This window comes from Sarcophilus harrisii, chromosome 4 (genome assembly GCF_902635505.1).
Source record: "Sarcophilus harrisii chromosome 4, mSarHar1.11, whole genome shotgun sequence".
Lineage (NCBI taxonomy): Eukaryota > Metazoa > Chordata > Mammalia > Dasyuromorphia > Dasyuridae > Sarcophilus > Sarcophilus harrisii.
The window spans coordinates 61,236,303-61,253,469 of NC_045429.1; the positions used below are offsets into that span (position 1 = coordinate 61,236,303).

General features: G+C 35.1%; 1 protein-coding gene across 4 annotated transcripts in view; it reads right to left on the reverse strand.

The window, feature by feature from the left end:
• Positions 1-17,167, reverse strand: part of SLC9C2 (solute carrier family 9 member C2 (putative)) — a 105,373-nt gene that overhangs the window by 13,109 nt on the left and 75,097 nt on the right. For 2 of the 4 annotated variants that reach the window (XM_031936908.1, XM_031936910.1), the window contains 4 exons: positions 14,056-14,154; positions 9,060-9,227; positions 6,865-6,996; positions 1,944-2,129 (listed from right to left, as the gene is read on the reverse strand). In XM_031936908.1, coding sequence (XP_031792768.1) covers positions 1,944-2,129; positions 6,865-6,996; positions 9,060-9,227; positions 14,056-14,154 — 585 coding nt within the window. The remainder of the gene's footprint in view (positions 1-1,943; positions 2,130-6,864; positions 6,997-9,059; positions 9,228-14,055; positions 14,155-17,167) is intronic. The other 2 variants (XM_031936911.1, XM_031936909.1) reach the window with 2 other exon arrangements.

Sequence of the window (17,167 nt, forward strand, 5' to 3'; positions counted from 1 at the left end):
ACAACGGTAAATGATTACCAGACAGGAATAATTTTTCTCAAAAGATAGCAACAATTCTCAAAAGAATGACACACTACTAATAATAATATGAAAAATTTCTTTAAATGACTACTAAGAAAAATATTAAAAACAACATTAGCTTTCTACCTCATACTCAGAAAATTGGCAAAAATAATGAAAGGTAGAAATGATCCATGCTGGAAAGGTCATGGAAGGTAAGCACACTGACAGATTATTGTTGGAGTTGAATTGGTCCAACCACTTTAAAAAGCAAAGGAGAATTATGCTAAGGGACTAAAATGTCCATACCCTTTGACCTATGGATCCCCTTTCTAGATATATAGAAAGATAGAAAGGTCCCATACACACCAAAATATCTGTAAAGGTACCTTTTTGTCATAGAAAAGAAATGGAAAAAAAGAATATGCTCAACAATTGAAGAATAAATAAAAAATAATTTTGGTACATGACTCCTAAGGGAATATTATTGCTCTCCAAAAAACTATGATTTTAAGAAATACAAAGCAGTATAAGAATACAAATGAAATAAGTGAAATGAGAGGAAACAGAAAAAAAAAAAATATATATATATATATATACAATGCCTTCAATAATGTATATGGAAAGAACAAAAAAAGAAATTAAATTTTATAATTATAATAAACAGGAAACTGAATCACTACCATTTGAATTGTCTTAGGAAGATTCTGAAAATCACCTGTCAGGATAAGATATCAGGCACTGAGGCCCTTTCTCGAACTAAACTGCCAAACATTCCAACTCTACTGCAAAGAGCACCAGTCCTTTGGGCTGGCCAAATGTACGCTTGCCAAATAGATTATTTATGGAGGAGAACTCATACAGGACAAGTCCTCACAAGGTGGTCAGAAAAGGCAATACAAGGACACTCTCAAAGTCTGTCTTCACTTCAGAATTGATTGTATGATATACATTACAACTGGCACAAGACCACCCAGCAAGGCATGCCCCCATCAGAGAAAGTGTTGTGATCTATGAGCAAAGCAGGAGTGAATTAACTCAGAAAAACTGCAAGATGCCCAAAGTTAGAGAATCCACCCCAGATGTTCAGAGGGACTATTTGTGTCTGACCTGTGGCAGAGCATTCCAAGCTCGTGTTGATCTGATCAATCAATCAGATATAATAACTTGACTCTTGACATAGTGAAGTCATTTTGGTCCTCTTTGAGAACAAAGAACAATAACCATAAAAACTAAGCTTGGCTCTGAGGAAGGGATGTGAATCTGTATCTGCCTCCTTTCCTTTGTATGCTGAGGGACTATCAGTGAAACTCACTGTTTATAAGCTCAAACTTGGTTGATAATTTTAGTTAGTTTTTCTAAACTGCTTTTTTCTTTATTTGTATTCTTCTATGTGGGGGAGAGAAGAGACACATATTTCAAAATGAGGAGGATATAAAAACAAAAGATACCATCCATTCCAAGATAAAGAGTTTTGTAGAGCAAACAAATGGTACCCTAATCAAGCTGATCACCATTTTCCCAGTCATTGACTTGGCCCTCCCCTCTTCCCACCGGTAAATACAGGTTTTAAATGTTTAAAATTATGATTATGATTTTATCATCAATGCCTAAGTCCATTTTAGTCATATAATTTTTTGTATTATTATTATATGACTATATGTAGCTCAATCAAAAATATGTTTTCCTTAATAACTAAGAATCAACAACAGCACAAAATCATTTGTGCTACATTTGTAAAGGGTTTCTCACTAAGAAATTCCCTTTACTGATGAAATCACAGGTCTAGTCCTGACGTAGTGGCTATAGGATCTATGCTTTTGAGGTGAAGCTATACTATTTTTTTAGTTCTGTAGATAGAACAATATCCTGACAAGATTTGTGGGAAAGATGCAAAGAATAATAAAGTACAAATTTAAAATGCCAGGAATTATTCTTCTTACCTGAAAACATGTTGGAGGTATTAAGCTGGGGGCAAAATATGGTTCCTCCGTAGCAACATTATTCACACTTCCAAATACAATGAGAACATATTGCATAGTATTATCGTAAATAGACAGTTCACTATAGATTGATAAATTTTCCATGTACACATTATTTTCTTCTAAATACTTCTGATATGTTAATTCCTAAAAATAAATTATATAAATAAGTGATCTGCCTTCTGGCTTCCCTTATACCTAGATCACTCTCCCTAATCACCTTTACCTCCTGACTTCCCTGGATCCCTGCCTCCAAGTTTGTAGCTTCTGCAAGAAGCCTTTGCCTATACTTGTGCCTCTACTCTGAAATTATCCCCAATTTAACCTGTATGTTAATTTGTTGGTAGACAGCTAGTTGCATTTTATCCCCCATTAGATTGTAAACTCCTTAAGAACAGGGAATGTTTCTTGTCCTTTTTGGTACACACAACACCTAGTACACATAGTAGTTGCTGTTTAATAACTGTTTATTGAGTTGACTTAAATAATAGAACTATCACACAATTTCATTGAGAGGAAATCATGCCTCAGTAATCTATGGGAATCTTTAAAAAAAAAATCATATGGACAATGGAGAACCAATGAACAATTAATAATATTTAGGCTTTCCAAAAGTCTTTAAAAAGATTACAATCCACATGTTGTTTTAAAAAGTCTCCCATTAGTTTAGGTAGAACTGGTTTTATTGGCTTAGTTCCCAGTATCATAGAATCAGAAATAAAAAAGACAAGGACCAAAAAATGTCATTTTCCACAGAACTGAGGGGCACATCATCATAGAATCATCTGAATGTGACCTTAAGAGGTGACCTAACATCATATCCTCACCTAGTATAGGAAACTCCTACACAAAATCATTCATAAAAAGTCATCCAGCTTTGGCTGTAAGATCCCCAGCAATAAGCTCATTAGCTCAACGGGAGAACCATTCCAATCTTGAACAACATTCATTAGAAGGTTCCTCCTAATGAACTGAAGGAAGTCCAGTCTTAAGTGCTCTAGCTTGATAAAATTTCCATATAAACATTATGATGTTCCAAAATCTTATGAGATGTTAATTTCTAAAAATAAATGACAAAGTTCCCACTGATCTTAATGCTATTGTGTAGGTTGGTACAAAAAACTCACTCTTAGTCCTTTCTTTGTGCTCCATGAGCAGAAAGTTGTATTACTACTCTATAGTAACCATTACTACTCTATAAATGGCAAGCTCTCTGAACAGAATTGGGCTGAAGAAGGAAACATTCACAATAAAAAGGTATAAAGTTTAGGAGTGCAGTTCCTCTCGAAATCCTTTTCCTTTGGGACTCAGGCCCCACATCCACAGTAAAGCCATCCCGTTCTTTCTGATGGTTATTGTCCTCTCCCTCCTAAATGTGACACACTGCATACTCATTTGTACATGCATAGTATTTTCTTTTAGAATGTAAGCTCTCTTAGAGGGGGAACTGTCTATTTTTTGTCTTTTTGTCTTCAACTAGAACACTACTTCATTGAGTACTAGACACCTCCCTTTCAGAAAAGAGACACTATTAAATGTCTGGGCTGTTCTAGTCTTCTGAGGGGAAAGGGAGTTATCAACATTCCTTCAGATTCCAGAACCTATCCTCTCACTTGAATGCTTAAGACTCTGGAAGACAGATTCTTATGGAAAATAAAAATCGACCTTAATTTCTTCCTCAATGACTAATAAACTTCCCCCTATTCATATTTTCCTCATCCCAGTGCTCTTAACCCCTGAGTCTCTCCATTCAAACATCCCTTGCCCCTAATCCCTCACAGCCAGATATATCCCTTCTTCCCATTCCCTTAAACCCATCTCCCCAGTGTCCCACCCTAAAAGTGTCTTCCCCTTTCACTGCGCTTTCTCAAATGCTTGCTTGCTCTGTGGGCAATACTTTCGTTTTCCTTTTGAATTTTATTTCTTTCCTACTTCTTCCATCTTCTGGTCTATGTTTGAGACTTGACTCTCATTTAATGTCACAGCTTCTCTGGTCTCCTTTTCCTGCACTGGCCACACTTTCACTCATTCCCTAATTCACACAGAAGTGGGGAAATTGGAATATGCCTCGTTCCCCAGTGCCATCAGGTTTCCCCAATACCACCTCTATTTAGTAATCTCAATTTCTTAGAGGTTCTTTCAATCTATATCTACCACTCACTCAACTAACTGTTAACTATTGTCTCCTCAGCTTCAGAACACTCCCCTTCTTTCCTCAATGCGTTAAGTTCCAGATTCACAGGTTTTTCTTCCCAACTTCTGCTTTTATACTAGAAGACTTCAACATGCACATTAATACTCCCTCAAATACTCTAGGGGCAACTGGGAAGTGTGGTGGATAGAGCACTGCTCCTGGAATCAGAAAAACCAGAATGAAACTGACCTCATTTACTAGCTATGTGAATCTGGACAAATCACTTAACCCATCCCTGCAAAAAACTGAAGAAGGAAATGGCAAGTCACTCCAGTATCTTTGCAAAGAAAACTCCATGGACATCTATGGAGTTTTGGAATTGCATGCAACTGAACGATTTTTTTTAACATGACACAAATACTAACATCATAGTTCCTTGATTTGCTCATTTCACGTTACTGATACTTCTACCTTACCATAGACATACACTAATTTGTCTTATCCTTGATCTTGCCATCACTGTGTCCATGTTCACAAATTCTGAAATTCCCATTATCTGGTTACATTCTATTGTCATTCTATATTTCTCTTTCCCTTGAAACTTGAAACCCTGTTCTTCAATCATGCGATGATCTATAATCCCTCAAGTATTTCCCAGACTATCACCCTATACTTACACTTTCCTCCCTTATCCATCTTGACCCCTTTCTGAACCAATTCATCCCTATATTGCCTTCTTCTCTCGAGTTCCTTGTGCCTTTATCCAATTCCCAATCTTGTCTTATCAACCCATACCCCATCCACTGCCTTTGCTCTTACACGTTTGCTGCTGAAGCTAGAGAAACTAATGAAACCATGATTACTGGATCCACTACAAATTTTTGTGATGTAATTTCAATGCAGCAAGGAAATGTTTTACACTTCAATAATTGACCTAATATCCCACTCATCTCAATAGCTTTTCCAAACCTTTTCCTTCCCTCAAACGCCTCATAATTCCCTCACCTCTCACCTTCCTCAGCTGAGAACTTCGCCTCATATTTCACTGAAAAAAACTGGGGCCATTCACCGAGTTACACTTTTTTGTTCCTCCTCATCTCACATCACTTGGGTTGGTTTCACTATCTCTTCTTCCATTCTTTTCTTGTGTGAAGAATTGGCCCTTCTTGCAAAAGAAGGGATTCCCTCTATTTGCACAAGTGATACCCATTTCATCCCATTTTCTTCAGCAAGTTGTTCCTTCTATCAACCCAATTCTCTTATTTACTGTCAACATTTTCTTGTCTACTAGAAGCTTCTTACTTCCTACAGATATGCTTACATCTCTCTTACATCTCAAAAAAACCCTCACTTGATCCAATCATTCCTCTTAGCTGTTGTCCAGTTTTTCTTGCCTTTCCTCTGTCTCCACTTAATTCTCTAATCATGTATCCAACTTCCTCGTTTAACTGAAACTACTCTCTACAAAGTTACTAATAATCTCTTATCAAATCTAATGGCTTTTTTCAGTTCTCATTCTTTTTGCCTTGTCTGTAACCTTTGATGTTGATCATCATCTTCTCCATACTATCTTCCTTTAGGTTTATCTGACACTACTCTCTCCTGTTTCTCCTCTGACCCCTAGCAGCTCCTTCTTTTGCTGGATCTTGATCCAGGCTTTGCCTGCTAACCATGGATGAACCACACAGTTCTCTCCTAGGCCCTCTTCTTCCGTTACACTATTTTTCTTAGTGATTTCACCAGCTACAATAGATTCAATCACCACTATGCTGATGATTCTCAAATGTAGCCCTAACCTTTCCACTGACCTCAGATCTGAAATCTTCAACTGTCTATTGGGTGACTTGACCTGGATTCATCTCTTGTACCCCTGAATTTTCAGTGGCTAGCCTCCTGGAATCCTATCCCTCCTCCTCTCTGCATTTTGGCTTCCTTGGTTTCTTTTCAAGTGCCAGCTAAAATCCCACCTCAATTCTAATGCCTTCCCTCCATTGATAAATTCCAATTTGTCCTGCATATAGCTGGTTTATATATATATATATATATATATATATATATATATATATATATATATATATATTTGTTTCCATGTTATTACCCCCCCATTAAACTGTCAACTTTTTGAGAACAAGCACTGTATTTTTTTTCTTTGTGTCCCCAATGGTTAGCACAGTAGCTGGTACAAAGTAGACACAACAAATATTTATTGATTGACTGAATAAGTTCCAATGAGCTGAGATTCAGCTGAATGTTCATTAAATTATTCCTATTAGCACTGTCCTTGCCTCTTGCGGTTTATTAAGTTAATATCTGTGGAATCTACCTTGATAGCATTATGATGAGTTAGTGACACTATATGCAGAGGTTTAAAAAGAAATATGCCTGAATCTCTAGTTCCTTCTATTTCAAAACCTACAAATTATATATTTTGTAAGTATCCTTTTGTTCTGTGAAATAACAGCCTAGATCTCATAGGTGAGATAGCATTATAAATGAGATTGAGAACTGGCCTTGAAGTCATAAGAATTAGATTCAGCGAACCACCAGGCAGTTCTTAAGATTCTGTTACATAAGAGATATTGATCTGAATTAGTAAAAGGAGTTTGATGGGAGTCCCATACATCACTAAAAATCAAACTAATAATTACATTATAAATCATATTATATATTATTTATTTATTGATATACTACATTTTCTATATAAATGAAATTATTTTTAAGAATCATAATAATTGAATCGCGTCTTACCTCACCCATTATGCCTGCTTTTATATATTGGTTTGCTATGTTGAGTGCAACGTTCAGCCACATTTTTTCTTCTAAGAATGACCAGAATACATCAAGACTTTCATATAAGTCTTCTAGGCTGATAAAACAGGCCTGAAAAAAAAACACAATAATAACAACATGGGAATGAACAATAATAATAAGATCATAAGAAAATCAGAACTCTATTCATGCCAAGAAATTGGCTATTTTTGTGTAGTATGATGAGGACATTTGTAAGGGTATGAATGTGAGGGAGGGGAGAGGGATATTCAATTCAGTAAACCACATCGCTCTATCCCAAATATCAAGATGGTAATCCTTGGTATAGTCATCAAGTGAGAATACAACTCAATTTCTCTAAGTATGAACAAGATGTGAACATCTCCTTGAATCAGTCAAAAATATTTTAATCAGGAGCAAGAAGAAGTCTTTTCTGACTGGATGAGGAACTTGGTCATGACCATAAGAGGAATACCAAGAAAGCCAATTTAGTTGGACCATATAAAGTGTTAAAAGACTTATGTGTAGTGTCAAACCCAGGTTGCAAGAAGTTTTAAAATGTCCAATAGGCTTATATTTAACCCAAAACTGAATAGGAATTTATTTAGTAAAAGAATGAAGTGATGAGGACTATGGCTTAGGAAAATTCCTTTGGTTGCTATGTATAAAATGAATCAGAGAGACTAGAGACCAGGTAGAGAGATCAATAGTCTAATTAAGGAGTGATGAGAGCTTGGATTATAGTGATAGCTGTGTAAATTGAGAGAATGAAATAGACATGAGACGTAGCCATAGAAATTACCACATTCGACAGCTGATTAGATATAAAGTAACCAAGGCTGATGTCAAGATTGCAAACAATATTGGGGTTTGAGGGATGAGATATCAACAAGAAATCTAGTTCAAAATTTCCGGTAGGCAGTTGCAAATATGGGGAACCTAGGATAGAGCTTATCTATTTTGTTATGCTCTATTTAATTTTTGCAAAAAATACTTTATATTTTTATATTAACATATTTATTTAAGACTTGATTCTAGGGTAAGCTCAAGTCAGTATACCATGACTTCTGAATGCAAAGAAAACATAAAAAGACAGAGAAGCCCAAGAGAAAAAGGAAATACTGAGGTGTTCACTAAAGGAATCAGATTTAAGCTCTTAATCAGCTCTGAAGATTCAGCAAAATCAGTACCCCAGCTTTCTTGTTATAGACTATTGTGTGAAGTCCACAGAGTCCTACTGTGACACATTATCATGGTATGGAGGATACCTGAGATTGTCATAGGTTAGGTCAGTGAAAAGAAAGCTTTATCATTATTGCTTCAGATTTGATTTCTAAGAATCTAAGTGGTTGGCTCTAAGAATGGAGTGGTTGGCTCATCAAAAAGATGAGACATTTGATAGACATTTCATAATGAATGCATTTGGCAAAAAAATACTTCTGTCATTGAAAGGACAGGGGTGAGAGGCAGAGAAATGTAGAGACACAGATTGATACAGAAACAGGGGGGAGGAGGGAATCAGGTAGAAGAAGCTAAGAACCAAAGGTCTCAGACTATCCAAAAATATTAATTTAAATGTTGATATTCTACATGTAAGATCCTAATCTAAATATCAAAGAGGGAAATCTAGGCATGATGACTGCCTACTAAATAGAGGTGTCTAAAAAGGCTATGGTTGCCTTGGATAGTAACAGGATTTGCCCTCTCTGGAGGTCTTCCAGCAGATCTGGGATCATGACTGGGGGTTACTTTAAAATGGGAATGCCTTAAGTTTCTTCTTGCTTTAAAATCCTGAGATTCCATTATTCTCTGATCTTTTGGGTGGTTTTCACAATAAAATATCAGAATTCTCAGAGGAAAATAATCAAACCATGGACTCTGGTTTACATGAAAGAAAACTTTAATGAGGGACAGACATATTGGTAAATGTTTAACAACTCCCTACGCTGCCCCCAAATATGCTGGACACAATTTAAAGTTTAATCTAAATTATTGTTTTTTCTATTACTTTCTTAAGACTAGACAATCAACAAAACAATAAATCAAGCCATGATTTGTAATGTTTACTGATTTCAAAGGTCCAGATTTTCACACTGAAAATGTTTCATTTGCTCTCCTTAGCTCAGGGTGACCCCAGCATGTAACATACAGTGAAAAAAGTAGTGATATCTGACCTGCAAAGTGGTTTCACAGGTGGCTGTATAACCCATTTCTCTTTTAAGCAGACAACTCAACTCTCCTATTATATCTCCACTCGTGATGTATTCAGTATATGTTTTGGATAAATTTGCTTTTTCTCTCAGCTTAGGATGAATTCCAAAGTGAAGAAGTGAGCCATTTAGCTGCAGAGAGAAACACACACATACACACACACAAATTTACACACACAGAATTAAAATAGAAATCAGAATTCATGCTGCCAAGAATAATAAAAATTTAGGTTTTTTTAGAGCCTCATGATTATAAGCATTTTATATACATTGTCTCATTTGATGCTTACAACTACCCTGTGATATGGGTACAGAAATTATCATTTTCATTTTATAGGTGAAGGAACTAAGGCTCAAAGAAAGAAAAATAATTTGTCTATAGTCATACATCGAGTCAGTGGAAGAGTTGAGATTCAACTCCAGACTTGTCTCTGAATATAGTACCCTTTTCATTATCTCATGTTCTATATCTCAGGAAATGAGTCCCCTCAAAATCTTTTATTACTCTACTCTAAAGGAAATGTGTTTTATGCTGTCTGACCAACTTGGAGAATGAGGGTTTTCAGGGAAATCACTGTCTTGTTTAGATTTTAAACTCAAAAATCCAGAAATCATTTTACCTTTCAGTTTTTCTATTAAGCTACTAAAGTAGAAACTTTAGTATCTTAGTGTTGATTTTTAGTCAACTTTCCCTTTGGGGTGATTGCCCATGATATTCTACCTTTTTTTCCTTTATACTCTTTGAAATCTCTTTAAGATACATGCCACACTATGCCCAGCCTTCTTTTCCTTCTCTATCATAAGCTATAACATAAAGAAATGTCAATTCCACAAAAGGGATCCCAAAGTTTCTTCCCCAAAAGTTAGTTCCTCTTTGTTGTTGAGAATCAGGTCCAGAATGGCAATTTCCTGAATTAATTTTTTTCATTTTGTCAATCAACTGATCATTCAATCAATAAATGTTGTTGTTCAGTTATTTTAAGTTGTGTCCAACTCTTCAAGACCCGATGGATCATAGCATGGCACCTAATCACTATCTCTCAAAGTCTGTCCAAGTTCATGTTCATTGTTTCCATGAGACTATCAATCTGATCCTCTACTGTTCTCTTCTCCTCTTATCTTCAATCTTTCCCAACATCAACATACTTTCCAATGAGTCCCCCATCTTCTCATTATGTGGCCAAAGTAGTCAAGCTTCAGCTTCAGTATTTGATCTTCCATTTAATAGCATGAATTAATTCCTTTAAGTCTTGGTTGATTGGATTTCCTTACTGTGTAAGAGATTCTGAAAAGTCTTTTCCAGATGCACAATTTGAAAATGTCAGTTTCTGTAGCACTCAGTTTTCTTCTTACAACCATGCATTACCACTGAAAAAAACTATAGCTTTGACTCCACAAACCTTTGTCAGCAAAGTGACATCTCTGCTTTTAGGTATGCTGATTAGATTTGCCACAGCTTTCCTTCCAATGACCAAGCATCTTTTAATTTCATTATTGCAACTGCAGTTATCTTTGAATCCAAGAATATCAAATCTGACATTGGTCCATTTCTTCCCCTCTGTTTGTCAGAAAATAATAAGACCCATTGCCAAGTTTTCTTATGTTAAGCTTTGAGTAAGTTTTTACACTCTTTTCTTTCACCTAATCAAGAAGATTCTTAATTCTTCTGCATCAAAATGATATCTGCATATCTGAGATTATTGATATTTCTTCTGGCAACCTCAATTCCAGTTTTTTATTCATCCCCACTGGCATTTCATGTCATACACTCTGCATGTAAATTAAATAAATAAGGTGACAACATACAGCTTTGTCATATTGAATTTTTTAAAAATATCTTTTAAACAAAAATTAACAAGGTAAGGAAACTAAGAATAAATACTGCAAAGTAGCACAGTCCTATAAGAATATGAAGAAATCTAAAATCAAGAATGAATTCCATTAAGGAAAGCAAAAAAGGAAGACAAGATGATAAGTAAGGGATAGAATCTTTGGAGAAAAAAGGAAGATGGTATAGAAAATGAACAGATAGAGTAGAACTACTTAACTCTTCTTTTGCTTCTAGGTTTTTGTTTTCAGTTTTGGTCTTGATTTTCCTGCCAAGAACAATATAAACTTCAACCTGAGAACATGTCTTAGCTTGTTAACTCATAATTAGATTTCTAATGTTGAAAAGCATGAACAAACCTTTATTTCAAAAGCAATAATTAAAAATTTAATGCATAAGTAAAAAATGCATAATAAAACTTATGCAATGTGATAATAAAAGTAGAAACATGTACCACATCTATATGGCAATAATAATAGTAGGCATTTATATAGCTGTAAGATTTTCAATTCACTTTATATTTCATTTGATCATCACAATAATTTTGTGGCATAAGCGCTATTATTATTTTTATTTAAAGAAGTTGAAGTGGAGAGAGATTAAATGATTTGTTCACAGTGACCCCCAAACATACCTGAGGCAGAAATGAAACTCAGAGTCTTCCTGATTCCAAGCTTAAATATTTTCTCTATTGGGCCATCCACTATCCTTATTAAGTGATGATGCTTTTCATGTGACATTGAAAAGCTATCAATGCAAGGAAAAACTAAATAGAGCAAAGACAAACTAGCAGAATAACAAGGATACCAACCATGTACGATGAAGAGGCCACAGATCTTTCAAAAGATTTTGAAAAGCTTGCATGGTTCTAAAAGGACAGACACCTCTCCCGACATTAGAAGGTCAACAACCTCTGGCATGGGAATCTGTAGGTTGGTCTTCATAGAAAAGTCTCCTGTAACTGCCTGGCTCCAGAGTGCTTCAGATCAGTTGAGTTTCAAGGTCTATTATTACAGTTAATATATCTCTACCTAGACAATTCACTGGTCAACTGAAATATGTCTGCCATCCATGCTTGAAACACATTTTCCCCTACCCTCTGTCACTAGAGCCTTCATTTTCTTCAAAACTCGAATTAAGCATCACCTTTTTTTAAATGAAGCCTTCCTGATCCCTGCAGTTTTTAGTGCTATCTCCCACCAATTATATTTATTTTATTTATACTTACTCCATATGGACACATCCCCAGATAAAATATAAGCTCCTTGAAAATAGAAAGTGATTCCTTTCTGTCTTTGTATTCCATAGTGCCTGCTGCATAGTAGGCCTTCAATACATATTTGTTGACTAATTATAATATATATCCTAGGCATAAATGATTACAGTCATTTGAAAGAGAAGTTTTATAAGAAATTTCAAAGTTCTTGGGGACCTTTTTTCCTTATGACTTTACATTTTTATAATTTAGAGTAAGCTGTTTCTTATGTAAAGAATTACATAGATTGTGACCTGACAAAATAGCTTCTTTACCTATTATAAGCGTAAGTTCTTATCCTTTCTGAAGACCATAACAGCAACCAACTAGTCTTTTCAAATGGAAAGATTCACCATTTGTTTAAAATAGGTTTGTGCCATGAATGTGGAATCCTTAGCAGAACAATACCAGCCATCAGTTAGCTGAGGAAATATCCGATGACAATCTCTGGATGAAGTTGGGAAGGAATAAGGGGTACAGAGAGAGCATGATGCCAGGGTATGATTGTAATGTTTGAATATTACAAGATCCTAGCATTTGCACAATATTTGGGGTAATCAATAGAGTAACACAGTCCATTTGGTTTATCTGTTCAATATTTGATAGAACAAAAACAAATAATAGGAAATTGAAATTCAAGACATATGAGAAGATGGGAAATGAATACTTAGTTACCCTCAATGAGGTTAAGCTATTAGGTCTAAATTGAAATTCTCAGGGTACTAAATGTATTTATAAATATTATTGCAGAACCATTATTATAAATCTTTGACAAATCATGAAGGATACTCTAGGGTGTGCAAAGTGGGAAGAGGATAAGTGATGTCTTGGTCCTCAATGAAGGTGATAAACCCTATTCTTCAAACTATAAGATGGTGAGCTTAATTTCAATTTCTAGCAAAATACTATGAATGATTTTTAAGTACTTAAAAAAGTGGTGATCAGCATGAATTAACAAGGAATCATTAGAAAGAAATCATGCTAAATTAACCTCATTTTCTTTTTTAAAATACCACTTCTAATCTTACCAAATTGAATTGAAGAAAGGGAAGACTGAAGGCTGTGTTGGATTTGAGAAATTTTTTATCACTTTCAAGGATTTCAAGATGCTTCCTGACCAAAATAAAGACTCCAAACACATATTTTTTAAGAGCAACATTTTCGCAGGTATATCAATGACTATAAATCATGAAACAACACTCTTTCTGGAAACCTAAAATTATGGGTGACTCAAAGGGCAATGGAAAGATTCACGGTAGCCCAATAAAACTGTAGCATATTGTTGGTGTTGTTTAAATGCAAGAGGCACCTCCCAACAACATTTTTATATTTATAGGTTTTATATTAATATTTTTATTTTTTATCATATTTTTACTTTTTAAGTTTGACACATTTTTAATGTGAAATTGATTACTGATTACTGATTAAGTTTTCACTCATCATTGAACCTAATATCTTTGGATGAGATTTGAATTTAATTGTATAAGTCTGAGTAGTAGAATTTGGAAGAGTTTAGGTACCCAAATCTTAATGGCTACAATCTTGAGGGAAGGAGGATGAGTAGTGGATCAATGAACTTGAGCAAAAGATGTTTCTCCCAACATTAGGTCTTGCTGGTACTGAATGGTATCTATTAAGGAACACAGTCTTACTCAATAGTGTATAGTTCCTGCTGCTATTGATTCTGGAGACCCCTCTTGTCATTTGATATAATGGGTAGCCTACCCTTCACCTTTCTTATAGATCAATCACAGTCTTAGGTTAGACATAAATGTTTAGTCATATAAAAAAAGAGGTTTTTTGAAACCTTTTAAATTTCCAAAATTTTTTCTTATTTTAAATTACATTTCTATAATTGATTTTAATATGGCTCTTACACTTGACATTCCTGAAATAATCAAGTAAATTCCTTGCGGCATATCACCCTCTTTACATATGACCTCTCCATAGTCAAAACATGCAAGTTGGGCTTTTTCCTAAAAGAAAAAAGAATAATTATCACAAATAATCTGACAACTCCATTTTCTAATTTAAATAATAAAGAGAAATATGGATCAGAGTACAAAGAGATTGAGATAGCAAGAGACAGAGAAAGAGAAAAAGGGAGAGAAGGAAGGAGGGAGGGAGAGAGAAAGAGAAAAAGAAAGGAGGGAAAGAGAAAGATGAATTACTTGAAACTAACAATAATATTACTATAGTTTTATTTTGTGATAGCAATGGTCAATGATGTGTATTTCTGCTCCATTAGGCTGACTCAAAACATCCGATCTTCACTCAGATGAAACTAGATTGAGCTGGTTTCTCCACTTTTAGTCAATGCAAGAAATGTAGATTAAGTTGCACCAATGGCTTGAGAATGCATTTGATTTAACTCCCCTTGAAAATCAATGAGATTTAATCACAGGATTTTGGAATTAGAACACAAAGGACCTCAGAGGTCATGAAGTCCAACTCCCTAATTTTACAGATGAAGATAGAGATGTTGAGTGACTTGTCCATAACTTGAGAGTCTGAGGAAGGATGTGAAGTGTCCTGACTCCAAGTCTACATTACCTTCCATTTCACTGCATCATATTGCCTTTCCAGGTTAGAAATGTTGTTTATAAAATAGGCTATTCAGAAAAGATTCTAAGGGCTGTGATGGAGTCAGCCCAAGATGGCTCTTGAGAGCTGATTGTTAACTTTCAACAAGAACATTTACACCTTGGAAATCAGCAAATGCTATAAATCAGAGCTTGATTTATTGTTTTGTTGATTGTCTAGACCATTAATATCAAATTCAAATGAAAGTGGATCCCCTTGAAACTCATATTGAGTCAGAAAATCACAAATTAAATCATCTATGTTATATTAGATTTTTAATTTTTTAAACATTTCCCAATTCTAGTTATGAAATATTATTGTTCTATAAAAAACAATCAGCAAAATGATTTCAGAGAAGTCTGAACTTATATGAACTAATGCTGACTGAAAAGAACAGAACCAGATCATTACTGTACATGGCAACAACAAGATTATATGATGATCAATTCTGTTGGACATGACTCTTTTCAACAATGAGATGATTCAGGGCAGTTCCAATGATCTTGTCATGAAGAGAGGCATCTACACCAGAAAGAGGACTGGGGGAATTGAATCTGGAGCCAACATAGCCTTTCACTCTTTTTGTTGTTGTTTGCTTGCATTTTGTTTTCTTTCTCATTTTTTTCTTTTTGATCTGATTTTTCTTGTTCAGCAAGATAATTGTATAACTATGTATACATATATTGGACTTAACATGTATTTTTTACCATGTTTAATATATATTGGCTTGCTTGCCATCTAGGGCAAGAGTGCGGGGGAGGGGAGAAAAATTGGAACACAAGGTTTTGCAAGAGTCAATGTTGAAAAAATTATCCATACATATGTTTTGAAAATAAAAAGCTCTAATAAAAAAACCAAACATTTCCCAATTCTATTTCCATCTGGTTCAGTCTAGACTCAAGTGATAGAGAAAATGTTAATAAAAGTAATTAAACTTAAAGAGTTCCATGTGTTCCTTCCTCTCCCCATCCCAGCTAGTTGGTAAACATTTACCCACATGCCCTTAAGGATGATCAATATCAAATGTGATGTGTGGTTTCATGATGAAGAATTAAATAATATGTGCCAATAAGATGACAGGAAAAAATAATGATTGTTGGAGGGGATGTGGGAAAACTGGGACACTGATACATTGTTGGTGGAGCTGTGAACGAATCCAACCATTCTGGAGAGCAATGTGGAATTATGCCCAAAAAGTTATCAAACTATGCATACCCTTTGATCCAGCAGTGTTTCTACTGGGCTTATACCCCAAGGAAATACTAAAGAAGGGAAAGGAACCTGTATGTGCCAAAATGTTTGTGGCAGCCCCGTTTGTAGTAGCTAGAAGCTGGAAACTGAGTGGATGCTCATAAACTGGAGAATGGTTGGGTAAATTGTGGTATATGAATGTTATGGAATATTATTGTTCTGTAAGAAATGACCAGCAAGATGAATACAGAGAAGCTTGGAGAGACTTACATGAACTGATGCTAAGTGAAATGAGCAGAACCAAGAGATCATTATATACGTCAACAACGATACTGAATGAAGATGTAATCTGATGGAAGTGGATTTCTTTGATAAAGAGACCTAAATCAGTTTCAACTGATCAATGATGGACAGCAGCAGCTACACCCAAAGAAAAAAACACTGGGAAATGAATGTAAACTGTTTGCATTTTTGTTTTTCTTCCCGGGTTATTTCTACCTTCTGAATCCAATTCTCCCTGTGTAACAAGAAAACTGTTTGGATCTGCACACATACATTGTATCTAGGATATAGTAGGACATATTCAATATATATAGGACTGCTTGCCATCTAGGGGAGGGGGTGGAGGGTGGGAGGGAAAAATCGGAACAGAAGTGAGTGCAAGGGATAATGTTGTAAAAAAAAAATTTCCCTGGCATGGATTCTGTCAATAAAAAGTTACTATAATAAAAAAAAAAGAAAGAAAAAAAATAATATGTGCCAAAATTTTCAGAACTGAATGCCAAAAAACATAAGACTGAAGCTAAAGGAGGGATTATTATATGTTGCATTTGTTAAAGATGTAAAAAGACATGGGATTTATTGTATGTTAACATATTTCCTTATTTTATTTCCTCCTAAATTAGTTTGTAGGCAGCTAGGAGGCACAGTGAATAGAGTGCCAGGCCTGAAATCAGTAAAACTCATCTTCCTGAATTCCAATCCACCCTCAGATACTTAGTAATTGTGTTACCCTGAGCAAGTCACTTAACCCTGTTTGCCTGAGCTTCTTCATTTGTAAAATGAGCTAGAGAAGGAAATGGCAAACAACTCCAGTTTCTCTGTCAAGAAAATCCCAAATGGGAGCACAAAGAGTCGAATGTGACTGAAGCAACTGAACAAATTCATTTACTTTGTATACAATATGGACATATGCACTGTCTCTTGTAGAGGGTC